The following is a 13,074-nucleotide window of genomic DNA, read 5'->3' on the forward strand; positions in this document are numbered from 1 at the left end:
CTCAGCATCCTTTGACCAAACCTTCACATACCTCTTGGTAGCTGACTGCTGTCTTACTATGGGCTTGTATGTTGGTACTAGATATATTAAGTTGTGGTCTGATCCACCAAACGGGGTGAGGTCTGAAGAGCTGTATGCCTCCTTCACATTGGCATAAAGGAGATCAAGAATCTCATTTTCTTGAGATTCTACTGTTTGAAGTTGGTCAGAGTTCCCGAAATAGTGACATGGTTAAAATCCCCATTAATTACTATAAGGGCGCTGGATGTTTGGATGTGTGGATGATGTTGCATGCACTCTGTGCTGCAGCTGATGGAGGAATAAACAGTCACAACAATGGTGTGTGAAAACTCATGGGTCAGGTAGTATGGCCTCAGTCCAACCACCATCAGCTCAATGTCTTGAGTGCTGATGCAGTCCTTCACTGTTAGTGAATGCTGCAGCCAGAGTCCTGACAAGAACTAGGAAGAGAGATCATATTTCTCCTATATTAGCTTCTCTTCATTGGCTCCCTGTAAAATCCAGAATAGAATTTAAAATCCTTCTTCTCACATATAAATCCCTTCAAGATCAAGCTTCTTCATACCTTAAAGACCTCATAGTACCATATTACATATATATAGATATATATATATATATATATATCTATATATACCATATATAACATATTATCCCACTAGAGCATTTTGCTCTCAGAGTGCAGGTTTTGACTTGTGGTTCCCAGAGTTTCCAAAAGTAGAATGGGAGGCAGAGCCTTTAGCTTTCAAGCTCCTCTCCTGTGGAACCAGCTCCCATGCCACCAAAGAATGTCACTAACTTTGTGCCTTCTCTCTCCCCTAGTTTGTTGCGTTTTGTTTTTGCAAAGTGCCTTAAGATGTATGTTTTGTGATTTTTTGCAATATAACTAAATTGAATTTAATTGAAATTGAAATATCAATAGGGTTATTTTGTCCCTTTCGATAGTCATTTGCACCTCTGCTGTGACTCTTCTGTTTTTTGGGTGATGGGCCATTTTTACTGGGGGTATGGAAGCACGGCTGGATGTTAAATGTTGACCTCATAGTAGCCTGATGGACCAAACCATGTTTTTGCATTATAATAAAATTGTTTTGACTAAAAAGATTTTTTGGCATATTATTCCAGCCGATTATGTAAAAGTTGATGATCCACAGCCCAAGACAACTGACCCCTCAAGGTTCCCATGTTGACGGCCCTGATAGCAACTGTTGTTTGCTATAAATAGACAGTAGACTCATCATATCATCACCCTCTTAAAATAATGGCCTAAATCTTATTTTCAAGTTTTTTATGACAACACATGACTATTGACATGCAAATAATGCTGTCATTCAGTTATGTAATATAAGAGGATTAGATGACTTAGGCCAAACATTTATGAACCTGCCTTTGCAACTTACTCAATTTTGAGCCTGACATTGGCCATATTATTTCTGGAATAAATGACTTCGGTAAAACAGTGCACTTCTTTTTTTCCCATTACTGTGACAGACCATGAGGAAGTGTAAGCCACAAACATTTGAAAATACCGGTGGAGCACAGTGAGTGCACTCAGCAGTGAGTGGCCCTTTAATTCAGTAAACGCAAACTCCAACAGCAAATCTGTAATCACTCTTAGATAAACCAAACAAATGGCAGATAATCTTTTCCTCTGTGATAATGTGAAATGATTGTTCAACTCTGTGCACAACTAAACAATTAAACAAAAGGACACATGCATCTCCTCACTTCTCCCTCCACCTTATCTTTGCTGGGTTTTTGAATCTTATCACTTACTAGTGGAGTCTGTGTCCTGTATTAAGGCAATAACTTTGCTAGCTAGGAAGAATTTTTCTTTGTGAAGCGGCCACCATCTTGAAAAACTTATAAAGTAGCCTAAACCACTCTGTCTTGTGACTTGGGCAAATTAAAATGGCCTAAGTCACACTGTTGACATAGGCAATTATATTATGGGGTTAGAATTGCATGATCTGTTCAACTGAGGATTTAGGCGATTTTACCAGAGGTGGCCAGCATCATAAAGAAAAAAAAACATTTTTGTCAAAAAATGACTTAGGCCATTATTTTAAGAAGGTGATATGTAAAAAGTGGCTGATTTTTTACTCCTTTCTTTCCGTTTAATCAGATTCTGTAGTGTTAATATAGATCTGAGACAGTTATGCATTGTGGGCTATTTGTTTATTAATAAATAATTTTTTTCTTTGTATTATTTTACTGGTCAGATATCATTCAGAAGTGTACTTTACCAAGTAAAACTGACTAAAGTTGTGTTTTGTATTCGTGAAGAACTTTGATGATTACATTAATAGTAATATAACATTACGGTAATAATTATTCAGCCACATTGATTTACAGTTTTGTCTTTAGTCTTGATTTCTAACTCTTGAAGGTGTGAATATGCTGCTTCAGCATTCACACTATTGTTATCCTGTGTCTTTATTCTTATTTTTCTCCCCCCTTTTTCAGGACATGGTGAGACTTTCACAATAAAAGTTTACAGTTATTTACAGGAAGTTAATGCAGTGTTCCAAAGAATAACAAATAATCAAAATTAAAGTTCAGATCTTAAGTCATGGTTACATGAGTCTCCTGCAGCAGGCTGCCTTTTAAAATAAAAGCATTTTTATTTCATGTTTTCAACATAGAAGCTAAGAAATGCTAATATTTGCTCTTTTTCGTGATTTGCTTACACAGCCTTTACCTTATTTTTCAGCAATATTTATTAGTTTTTAAACTATACATTGTTTCTGTCAATACAGTCTTTCTACAAGTTCACTTTTTTGCTGTTTCATTCTTCTTTTTTTTTCTTTAACTCATATATTTAAATCCTTTAGTTCTTCCATCGTTCACTACACTGTCTTCTTTCATGTTAGTTTAACACTTCTTTCTTTAGCAATTTCTACATCCAATGATTCTCTTTCCAGCCTTTTCAGCAATGTTGAATAGTTTTTTAGCTAAACAAGTTAAGCTTCAAAATCCATTTACATTTCAGCTTCCAGGATTCTTCAGCATTGCATTTCAGCCATTTTCAGCAACGTTCAATAGTTTTTTTAGCTAAACAGGTTAAGCTTCCAACTCCAGTTTTACATTTCAGCTTCCACGATTCTTCGCATTGCATTTCAGCCTTCAGCTTATTCAGCAATGCGTTTCAGCCATTTTCAGCATTGTTGGGCAGCTTCATTCAGCTTTCAGCATTCACACGCATCTTCCGTAGGAAATGCAATTTTCTAGTTAGTGTTTGCTGTGCATTAAATGTAAATGTGATGTTTTCATCTTTACTTTTTAAGCCACACTTTCGAAGTGCAACGGTAGGCTGCCCGCAAAGCTGGGATAGGTTTATTACATGTCACGTGACACATCCGGTCTCTCTATGCTGAGCAGCGTTTTTCCTTGTGTTTGATGTGACATCCTGGTTTATTCTCCCGCAGGCTACTAAAACTACCAAACCCCGTTAGAGAGCAGCCCCAGCATTGACTTCTGGGTCTGGCAGCACACACTGTGTGTTGTTTTTCTTAACGTCAGTGAGATAACACACTTCAGACTGGGGCTAAGGCTCTGTGTCGTAACGTTAGAGCAAAGGTCTCAGTTAAAGCTGACACACCTGGTGCAGATAGGCCAGGGACGACACGCTTGCTATGTTAGCTTAGTACGACTCATATTTCTGGTAAGTTACTCGTTAGTTTCGGGTTGAACAATGGCGTTGTCGAGCCGAGTCCGTTGTTAACCATTTCGTTTTGTTTCGTGCGCATAGATAACTGTTAAAAGAATTGGTGGCATGTGAAGCCGGACTTCAATAGGAGTTTGAAGTAACGTTAATCGTTAACGTTAGGTCAGTCTCTCCAGGACAAACCACCAGTATTGTGTTTCCACGTGTTCAAACCCATTACTACTGTTCACATAATTTGAAGTTTTGAGTTTGTAATCTGTGAAAGTGAGTGTACTTTTTAAGGTGTATCCACATTTGCACAATACATTACACACTAAGCATTTGGAGAAAAGCTTACAAATAAGTAAATCCAGTATACAGTGCTTAGTTAGTTAATAGATTAGTCAATCAATCGAAAATCTTTTGCCAGCATTTTTGATTAACTGTTTGATGTATTCATCAACCAAAAACTTCAAAGACACATTTTTTTCTCATTTAGTTAGTAGGTGCCAGCATAAATATTAGCTTTTGCCCTTGAACGTGTATGACAGGAAGTTTTATTTGTTAAGGTTAACAGTGAAGAACATTTGAGGATGCAGCCACCTTTCTGAATAAAACTTTACTGGAATGTCTGGTTTACAGAACTGACTGGGGTATATGTTTATGGTCAGTGTACGTGCCTTGGCTGGTCAGTTGATTCATATGGTGTGGGCATATAATCTGTAAAGTTGCATAAGGTCTGTCTGATCTTTTGTAGCAACCCCGCAGCTGTTATGAAATTTGTATTCAGTTCAGTAGTAATGTAATAAAAGCAAACATTATGCAAATATTTCGACTTATTACATGAGTTCACCCTGTGATCTCTTTATGATTGACTAATATATCCCTTTTCTCTTTTACTAGATCCATAATGAATTTCTTCCTGGAAACAATCCAAGTCATTTTATTGTCCATCTGGTACAGTGTGGAATCTTTCATCCACCTCTTTGTGCCCAGAAAAAGCAAGAACATAGCTGGTGAGGTGGTGCTGATTACGGGGGCAGGTAGTGGGATTGGTCGCCTCATGGCTCAGGAGTTTGCAGCTCTTGGCACCGTGCTTGTGTTGTGGGATATTAACCAGGAGGGGATGAAGGAAACTGCTAAACTGGCTAAACAGAGTGGTGCCAACAGAGTCCACTACTATCTGTGTGACTGCAGTGACAAGAATGAGGTTTACAGTGTGGCTGACCAGGTAAGGTTCCCTGAATTCCAGTACTAGTCTTCATTGCTGCAGTCAGTTAGCTGCATCTTGTTGGCCTCCGGGTGGCAGGTTTATTCAAATGATGCAGTGAATTATTTTTTATGAAACATGCTTCAAATTAGAGCCCAACCGATATATAGTTTTGCCGATTTTAACAGCCGATACGAGCCTATCGCAGATATATCCGTATTGGCGAATATGCTGCCAATATTAACATTTTTTTAATGTGTTTAAAATGTGTTAATGTATATGTGTGTGTGTGTATATGTGTATTTTATTTTTTTTCTGTTTATGTATAATGTATTCTATGTACAGTCAAAAATTTGGACACATGAATTGAAATGTCATTGCCTGTGCAAGTGTATCCAAACTTTTGAGATTGGTACTGTACTATAATATACACTTAAATAATATCGGCCGATATATTGATATCAGATTTGTTTTTTTTTGTTTTTTTTAACTTCATAATATTGGTATCAGCATCGGCCCCTAAAAAACCATATAAGTCGGGCTCTACTTCAGACTACTTCAGCAAAACTCCCTCTAGCCAGTAAATGCCTTTTCAATTGGCATCAAATGTATAACAAAAATATAATACTAATCACGAGGGCCAACGCTGTACTGGGAAGCCCCAGTTCAGGTGGTGGGAGACAGAAAGATGCTAGTTTGGCTAGGAGAATGACTCCCACCCTATGAATGTGATTGACGGAACTGGGCAGCTCTGTCAGTGATAGACTGCTTCACGCCGTTTCAAGTGTGTGATGGCGTTTTACTGCAGGTCCTTACTTCCTCCTGCTATCATATAACCAGCACTGCTTCAAGTTGACACAACCCCCTCAGCCCCAGTTTATCAAAGACTGTTAAAAACTGTAAATATTCATCCAATATTCAGAGTGCATTACTTATTATCTTTATATAGTGATTCCAAGTGTCATACTTTTCACCACACTATGCTTGCAGTGCAGTGCATCAGAAAAGCAGTGGTTTAATCCTGCACTGGGCTAAAAAAAATCCAATGTGCAGTTCACCTTTCTGCCACCAGTTGTTGCAAAACATATTAGTCTGTTTATGGATGTGCAAATATGCAGATACCGTGGCAGATAAATAGTCAAAGATGTATTACACATGGAGCACAACACCATAAGTTACTAAAGTAGTAAACAACATGTACAGTTTGTTAGAATGAAAACATCTTTGTGAACACTCATTTCAAATCTGAAATATCACAGCTGCTGTCACAACTGTTTTTCATTTTATCAGCAAAAATATTGTCAACTGAGCTTCATTAAAACAATATAGCTGACCACAGAGAGGGGAGACTAGAGGCTTAACTGTACGCTTGTACTGTCTATTTTAAATCAACTCTCTAAAATTACTACTACTTTTTCACTCACCCTGTGTTCCAAAAAAAACCAAAAAAAAAAAAAAAACAGCTTATGGCTGATTGTTGGGGAGGATGGTGACCATACAAAGCGTAGCGGAAGCTTAGGTTCTATTCCAGTTCTCTTGTGGCAGTAAGGTGGGGTCAACCTATCTAAGTTTTGTCCAACTTCATTTGTTATTTTTTACACAGGCAACAGAACAGAAACAGTCACTTAGACACATGGCAGCAGCGCATGTTGCACACTCCTAATGGTGTAACGCTGTTTATTATATTATTAAATATCTCCAACCCTAAGACAAGCCCAGACAGAATCTATGAATCTAAATCCTGAAGTTTTTAATGACCATCTTGTTTTTGGCTGTACCATTGAATGGTTTTTTGAAAAGGGAAAAAAAAAAAAAAAAAGCTAAGCAGGAAGGGCATCCACTGTAAAATTTAAGCCAAATCAAACATGCGAATCACAAACATGACTTCCATACCGGATTGGTCGCGGCCCGGGTTAACAACAACCGCCACTGGTGCTGTTGACCTACAGGATGCCAGTGGAAATTGGTCTACTGTTGGTCAAAGAAGGAGAGGAGGAAGGCGTGTTCGTAGGCAAAGAGAGAAGAGGAAGGGCAGGAGTGTCGGACTTAAAGTAGGGACTTCGAATGTAGGGACTTTGTCAGGTAAAACTAGAGTTGGCTGATATGATGGAGAGAAGAAAGGTGGATATCTTGTGTGTTCAGTAGACCAGGTGGAAAGGTAACAAGGCCTATAGATTAGAAGCAGGGTTCAAGCTATTTTACCATGGTGTGAATGGAAAGAGGAATGGAGTAGGAATTATCCTGAAGGAGGATTTTGCTAGGAATGTTCTGGAGGGGAAGAGAGTGTCAGATAGGGTGATGAGCTTGAAGCTGGAAGTTGAAGGTGTGATGCTGAATGTTGTCAGTGGTTATGCCCCACAGGTAGGATGTGAGTTAGTAGAGAGGGAGATGGATGATGTAATTCAAGGTATCCCTAGTTGTGAGAGAGTGGTCATTGGGGCAGACTTCAACGGACATGTTGATGAGGGAAACAGAGGTGACGAGGAAGTGATGGGTAAGTTTGGTATGCAGGACAGGAATGCAGAGGGACAGATGGCAGTAGACTGGCTCTAGTGAACACATTTTTCAAGAACAGGGAGGAGCATAGGGTGACATATAAGAGTGGAGGCAGGAGCACACAAGTTGATTACATCTTGTGCAGATGTTACAACCAGAAAGAGATCAGTGACAGCAAAGTAGTGGTTGGGGAGAGTGTAGCCAGACAGCATAGGATGGCGGTGTGTAGGATGACTGTGGTGATGAGGAAGATGAAGACGACAAGGGCAGAGCAGAGGACCAAGTGGTGGAAGTTGAAAAAGGAAGTATTATGTGGCTTTCAGGGAGGTTCTTCCAGATGACTGGACAGCTACAGCTAAAATGATCAGGGAGACAGGTAGGAGGGTACTTGGTGTGTCATCTGGAAAGAGGAAAGCAGATAAGGAGACTTGGTGGTGGAATGAGGAAGTTCAGGAGTGTGTTAAGAGGAAAAGGTTAGCTAAGACGAAGTGGGACACTGAGGACAGAAGAGAACAGACAGGAGTACAGGGAGATGCAGCGTAAAGTGAAGGTAGAGGTGGCAAAGGGCGTATGAGGATTTGTATGATAGGTTGTTGGACACTGAGGGAGAGGTGGATTTGTACAGGTTGACGAGGCAGAGAGACAGAGATGGGAAGGATGTGTAGCAGGTTAGAGTGATTAAGGGCAGGGATGGAAATGTGTTGACAGGTGCCATAAGTGTGATGGAAAGATGGAAGGAAAACTTTGAAGAGTTGATGAATGAGGAAAATGTTAGAGAGCACAGAGTAGAAGAGGTGACTGTTGTGGAGTAGGAAGTAGCAAAGATCAGTAAGGACAAAGTGAGGAAGGCGTTGAAGAGGTAGAAGAGTGGAAAGGCAGTTGGTCCTGATGACATACCTGTGGAGGTATGGAAGTGTTTAGGAGAGGTCTGACATCTGACTTGCATACTGACCCTGAAGTTTTTGTCCAGGGAGAGCAACTCCATGCATCATAGCAGATAACAGAAGATGCACAAATATTTCTGAATCTTACTCCTATCATCCTGGTTAAACCCCAGTGTTAGGATGAGCATCAATCAATCAAAACTTTTATATAGCACCTTAGAACAACCCAGCGTGAAAAAGTGAGTTTTAAGTTTAGCTTTAAACAAGGGGAGGTCAATGATGGTACGTAGTTTAATGGGTAAACTTTTCCAGAGTTTAGGACCTGCTACTGCAAACAAATGATCATCCCACTGATCGTATGTTGAGCATGGGATCTCTAGCAGAAGTTTGCCAGCAGAACACAAGGCTCTGCAGGGTTGGTGAAGGCTTAAAGTCTCGCATAGGTATGAAGGTGCCATTCCATTAATTGCACTGAAAATAAATAACAAAACCTTGAAATGAATCAGAAACTGAACAGGGAACCAATGGAGGGAGTAAAGGACCGGAAAGATATAATGTTAGACTTGCAAGGAGTAACAGTCACTTCTCACTGAGACCAAAAATTAGTTTTTAACCATCTGACTGAGGTGAGGTACCAAAGGGTCCAGACCAGAAGACGTGAAACTAGGGATGTTGGGGGTACATTCTGTTTTGTTTTCATTTAGACTAAGAGAATTCTGTGATAACCAGTATTTGATGTCATCCAGACATCTACAGAGGGATCTAAGAGTCTCAGAGGAGTTAGAAACAACAGGCAGATAAATTTGCAGATCATCTGCATACAATTGAAGTGAAATATCATATTTTGTAATGAACGAGCCTAATGGTAACATGTACAAAGAAAATAAAACGGGTCCCAGAATGGAGCCCTGTGGGACACCAGAGGTCATGGGAGCTGGAGAAGAAGAAAGATCACCAGTCATGACAGAGAAGTTTCTATTTGTTAAATAGGACTTGAACCAAGCACAGGTCCCTGCAGGCCAACTAGATGTGAAAGACAAGTCAGGAGGATGAAATGGTCTACAGTATCAAATGCTGCAGTGAGGTCCATTACTAGCAGCACAGGTTTTTTTTTTTAAAGTCCAGAGACACTCAGATGTCATTCTGAACCTTCACTACAGCAGATTCAGTACTGTGTCGAGTTCTAAAGCCAGATTGGAATTTCTCAAAAATGTGGATATTTTCCAAAAAAGAATGTAGCTGGATGAAAACAACTTTTCCCAGCACTTTAGACAGAAATGACAAATAAGACACCGGTCTGAAGTTGGACATCAGTGCAGAATCAAGGTTGGGTTTTTTGAGAAGAGGCCTGACCACGTGTTAGGTAAATTCTTTTTAACAAATAGACTCAGAGGACGAACTTCGGTAAGATTATATAGAGGTTTTACTTGCAAGGAGTAACAGTCACACAGCACGTTAGTACAGCATGAGGATCACTGGCCCTTAGCTGGGCAGCACATCATTTTAATGCTATGATACAAACAGTCATGTGATAGAAGAAGAAAGAGGAGGCAGTTTCCCATGACACTGCAAAACATCTGGGTTTCGATACTAAGTGTCTTATCAGAAAGTGAAGGTCAGAACAGACTGACCTTAGGAAGAGGCAAGAGGTAACAGGCCCTACTCAAAAGTGTTTTTGACTTACATTAAAGTAAAGCAGATTAACAACTTGAGGGTAACATTTTAATTTCTCTAACACCACGGCATGCTTGAATACATCCGGGACGACCCCAGAACTGTGGCAGTTATTAATGAATAACAGAAGACCACTCTGTTTGAAACTTGTTTTAGCACCCTGGGTGGAATAACGTCCAGAGGGCAGTTAGTTGGAGATAACTGCTGGATAACCTCCAAGAGGAGAGATAGGGACACAGCCTCAAACATATTAAACACAAAGGAGGGAGACTGCATTGCTGGCAGAAATAAAATATATATAAATATATAATAAATATATATATACTTTCATATATCATGAAAGTGTTTCAAAACAAGGGTGAGTTTGTGTATTCCATTATCAGGACAAAAGCAGAAGCAGCATGTTGATAATTGTGAGAAGTCAGGGAAACAAAGCCAGAACATGGTATATTCAGTGTGCTTGGGTTCCATGATCGTTTAATTCATCTTCAGGCATAAATGTTCATTTCTGCCTGTGTGGATGTATAGATCCATGTTGTGTCATTGAGTTTTCATAGCAATGGAGAAAACTATTAGGATTTTTAGTATGACATTGTGACAATATATTATTACCCTTCACCTTTCAGATGGATTGCATTTTGTGGCCTATTATTGACTGATACAAACTACAATGTGCATATTGATCATAGGCTGCTTGTGTACTTGTACATAGTCTTGTACAATGTACAAAATCTGATTTTAGTAATGTTGGCTTTATTCAGAATATGTCGTGTAGACAGTCTTCAGCTTGGTAACACTTCAAGTAAAGGTTCTATCTGCTCTTGGGAATATCTTGTACAAAATGGTATTGTATCACAGGTGACAGATATTGTCCTTTACTCCATACAGGTAAAGCAAGAGGTCGGTGACATCAGCATACTGGTGAATAATGCTGGGATTGTGACAGGAAAGAAATTTATGGATGCTCCTGACTCCCTGATTGAGAAGACAGTGGAAGTCAATGCCATGGCTCACTTCTGGGTAAGTCAGACCCATAAGACATGAAGAGATATAATACTAAATATAGCTGCAAGCAGCGATGAACGGCCCTCATTTTCGCAGGACAAGTTTTCACTGACGAAAACGAGACGACAACTAAAAAATTAAGTGATAATGATGAAAACTATAATTAAAATATATTGACATATTTGTTAACTAATAAAAACGAGACGAAAATGTGAGTGAGGGACGTTTTTGGAAAAGATCCAATCAGAATTAATCCTCTGTCCGACTTAAACTATAATGAAATGGCAACAGCTGGGAGAAAACAGAGAGACGATATATGGGTCAGTTTCACATTTGATGTCAAGACAAAAATACCTTGTGTAAACCGTGTGGAGCAGAAATCGCTGGTAAAAACATAACAAATCTAAAGTAACATCTGCAAGGGAATCATCCTGAAATTCAAAGGTAGGGACGACATTTTTGCTAATGCTATTTTGTGTGCTTTGTTGTAGGCTACTAAGTAGAGAAGTGACTCCGTTAGATCATACATTAAAAACGATTGACATCCTTAAGATAATAAATGGTATTTGTTGCTCAAATTGAATTGGTTATGTAACAAAATCAATAATGTACGTGCGCAGGCATAGCTCTGTCAGTTCGTGGCACATTTGTGAAAAAAATATTTTGGAGTTGCACTTTTGCTTTAAAGAATGTCATATGCAAGTTATAAACAATGCGTATCTAATTTTTGGTCTTTTATGGAAAGGCCATATTCTATATATTAATCAAACTTGTTTTTAATTAAATTTAAGTTAGAATATTTTGTGTATTACAATAGTTTAACAAACTCACACTTAAATTAAACCCAATATATTTTAGTCAACTGAATCCACAGTAGATTTAGTCAACTAAAATCTTATGCTATTTAGTCGAATAAAACAAAGCAGATGACAAAAATATGACTAAAACTAAAATTTCATTTTAGTCAAAAGACTATGACTAAACTAAATTAAAATCTGCTCTCAAAATTAACACTGGTGCCGAGGTGGGGTAAGGGTCAATACCGAACGCTTCCTGGTTGACACTAACCCGCTTATTCACTCTGGGCCTATTGAGCGATTATAATACACTGTGTGCACAATTATTAGGCAAGTTCCATTTTTGATGATTATATTTATTATTTAACAACAGTGCTCTTGGTCAAACCAAAATGTTTATAAGCTTCAAACCTGAATATTTAAATAAGTGAATGTGAGGATTTGGCTTTTGTACAAGAATATCTGTGTGCGCACAATTATTAGGCAAATATTAGTGTGCAGAATTATTACGCATCTCAAAGAAAAACAAAAATTTTCCCATCTCACTTTTTCATTTTCATCTGTTAATGTGAGAATAATAAAGAAACAACTCAAACTTTAAAAATAAGCATTTTTATAATTTTAAAAAATAAATCAGTGCCCAATATAGCCACCCTTCTTTTCAATAACTCTCAAAAGTCTTCCATCCATTGACTCTGTCAGTTTCTTGATTTCTTGACCATCAACTTTTTGTGCAGCAGCAACCACAGCCTCCCAGACAGCGTTCAGAGAGGTAAAATCTCACGTTTAAGAAAGGCCCGAAAGTTCTCAATAGGGTTTAGGTCAGGTGAGGAAGGAGGTCTTGTCATTATTCTTTCATCTTTAAGGCCTTTACTGGCTAGCCATGCAGCGGAGTACTTCGATGCATGAGATGGAGCATTGTCCTGCATAAAAATCATGGTCTTCTTGAAAGATGCGGACTTTTTCCTGTACCAGTGTTTGAAGAGAGTTTCTTCTTGAAACTGACAGTAGGTTCGGGAGTTCAGTTTGAGTCAATCTTCCACCCGAAAAGTTCCAACAAGCTCATCTTTAATAATTCCAGCCCATACCAGTACCCCTGATGCTGATCCAGCCGCGGGCCCATCCATCTGGTCCATCAAGTGTCACTCTCATCTCATCAGTCCATAAAACCTTTGTAAAATCAGTCTTCAGATATTTCTTGGCCCAGTCTTGGCGTTTCAACTTGTGTGTCTTGTTCAGTAGTGGTCAGATTTCAGCTTTTCTTACCTTGGCCATGTCTCTGAGTACTGAACACCTTGTACTTCGGGATATTCCAGGCAGGTTACAGTTCTGGAATAGGACAGC

General features: G+C 38.9%; 1 protein-coding gene across 2 annotated transcripts in view; it reads left to right on the forward strand.

Annotated features, from left to right (window-relative positions):
* The first annotated feature begins 3,400 nt into the window (after positions 1 to 3,400).
* The window catches only part of sdr16c5a (short chain dehydrogenase/reductase family 16C, member 5a), a 61,546-nt gene continuing 51,872 nt past the window's right edge, over positions 3,401 to 13,074 (forward strand). For both annotated transcript variants that reach the window (XM_026313658.1, XM_026313657.1), the window contains exons 1-3: positions 3,401 to 3,682; positions 4,568 to 4,895; positions 10,817 to 10,948. In XM_026313658.1, the coding sequence (XP_026169443.1) occupies positions 4,575 to 4,895; positions 10,817 to 10,948 (453 nt within the window). In that variant the 5' untranslated portion in view covers positions 3,401 to 3,682; positions 4,568 to 4,574. The remainder of the gene's footprint in view (positions 3,683 to 4,567; positions 4,896 to 10,816; positions 10,949 to 13,074) is intronic.

The sequence above is a fragment of the Mastacembelus armatus genome, chromosome 17, assembly GCF_900324485.2.
Source record: "Mastacembelus armatus chromosome 17, fMasArm1.2, whole genome shotgun sequence".
NCBI classification, from domain to species: domain Eukaryota; kingdom Metazoa; phylum Chordata; class Actinopteri; order Synbranchiformes; family Mastacembelidae; genus Mastacembelus; species Mastacembelus armatus.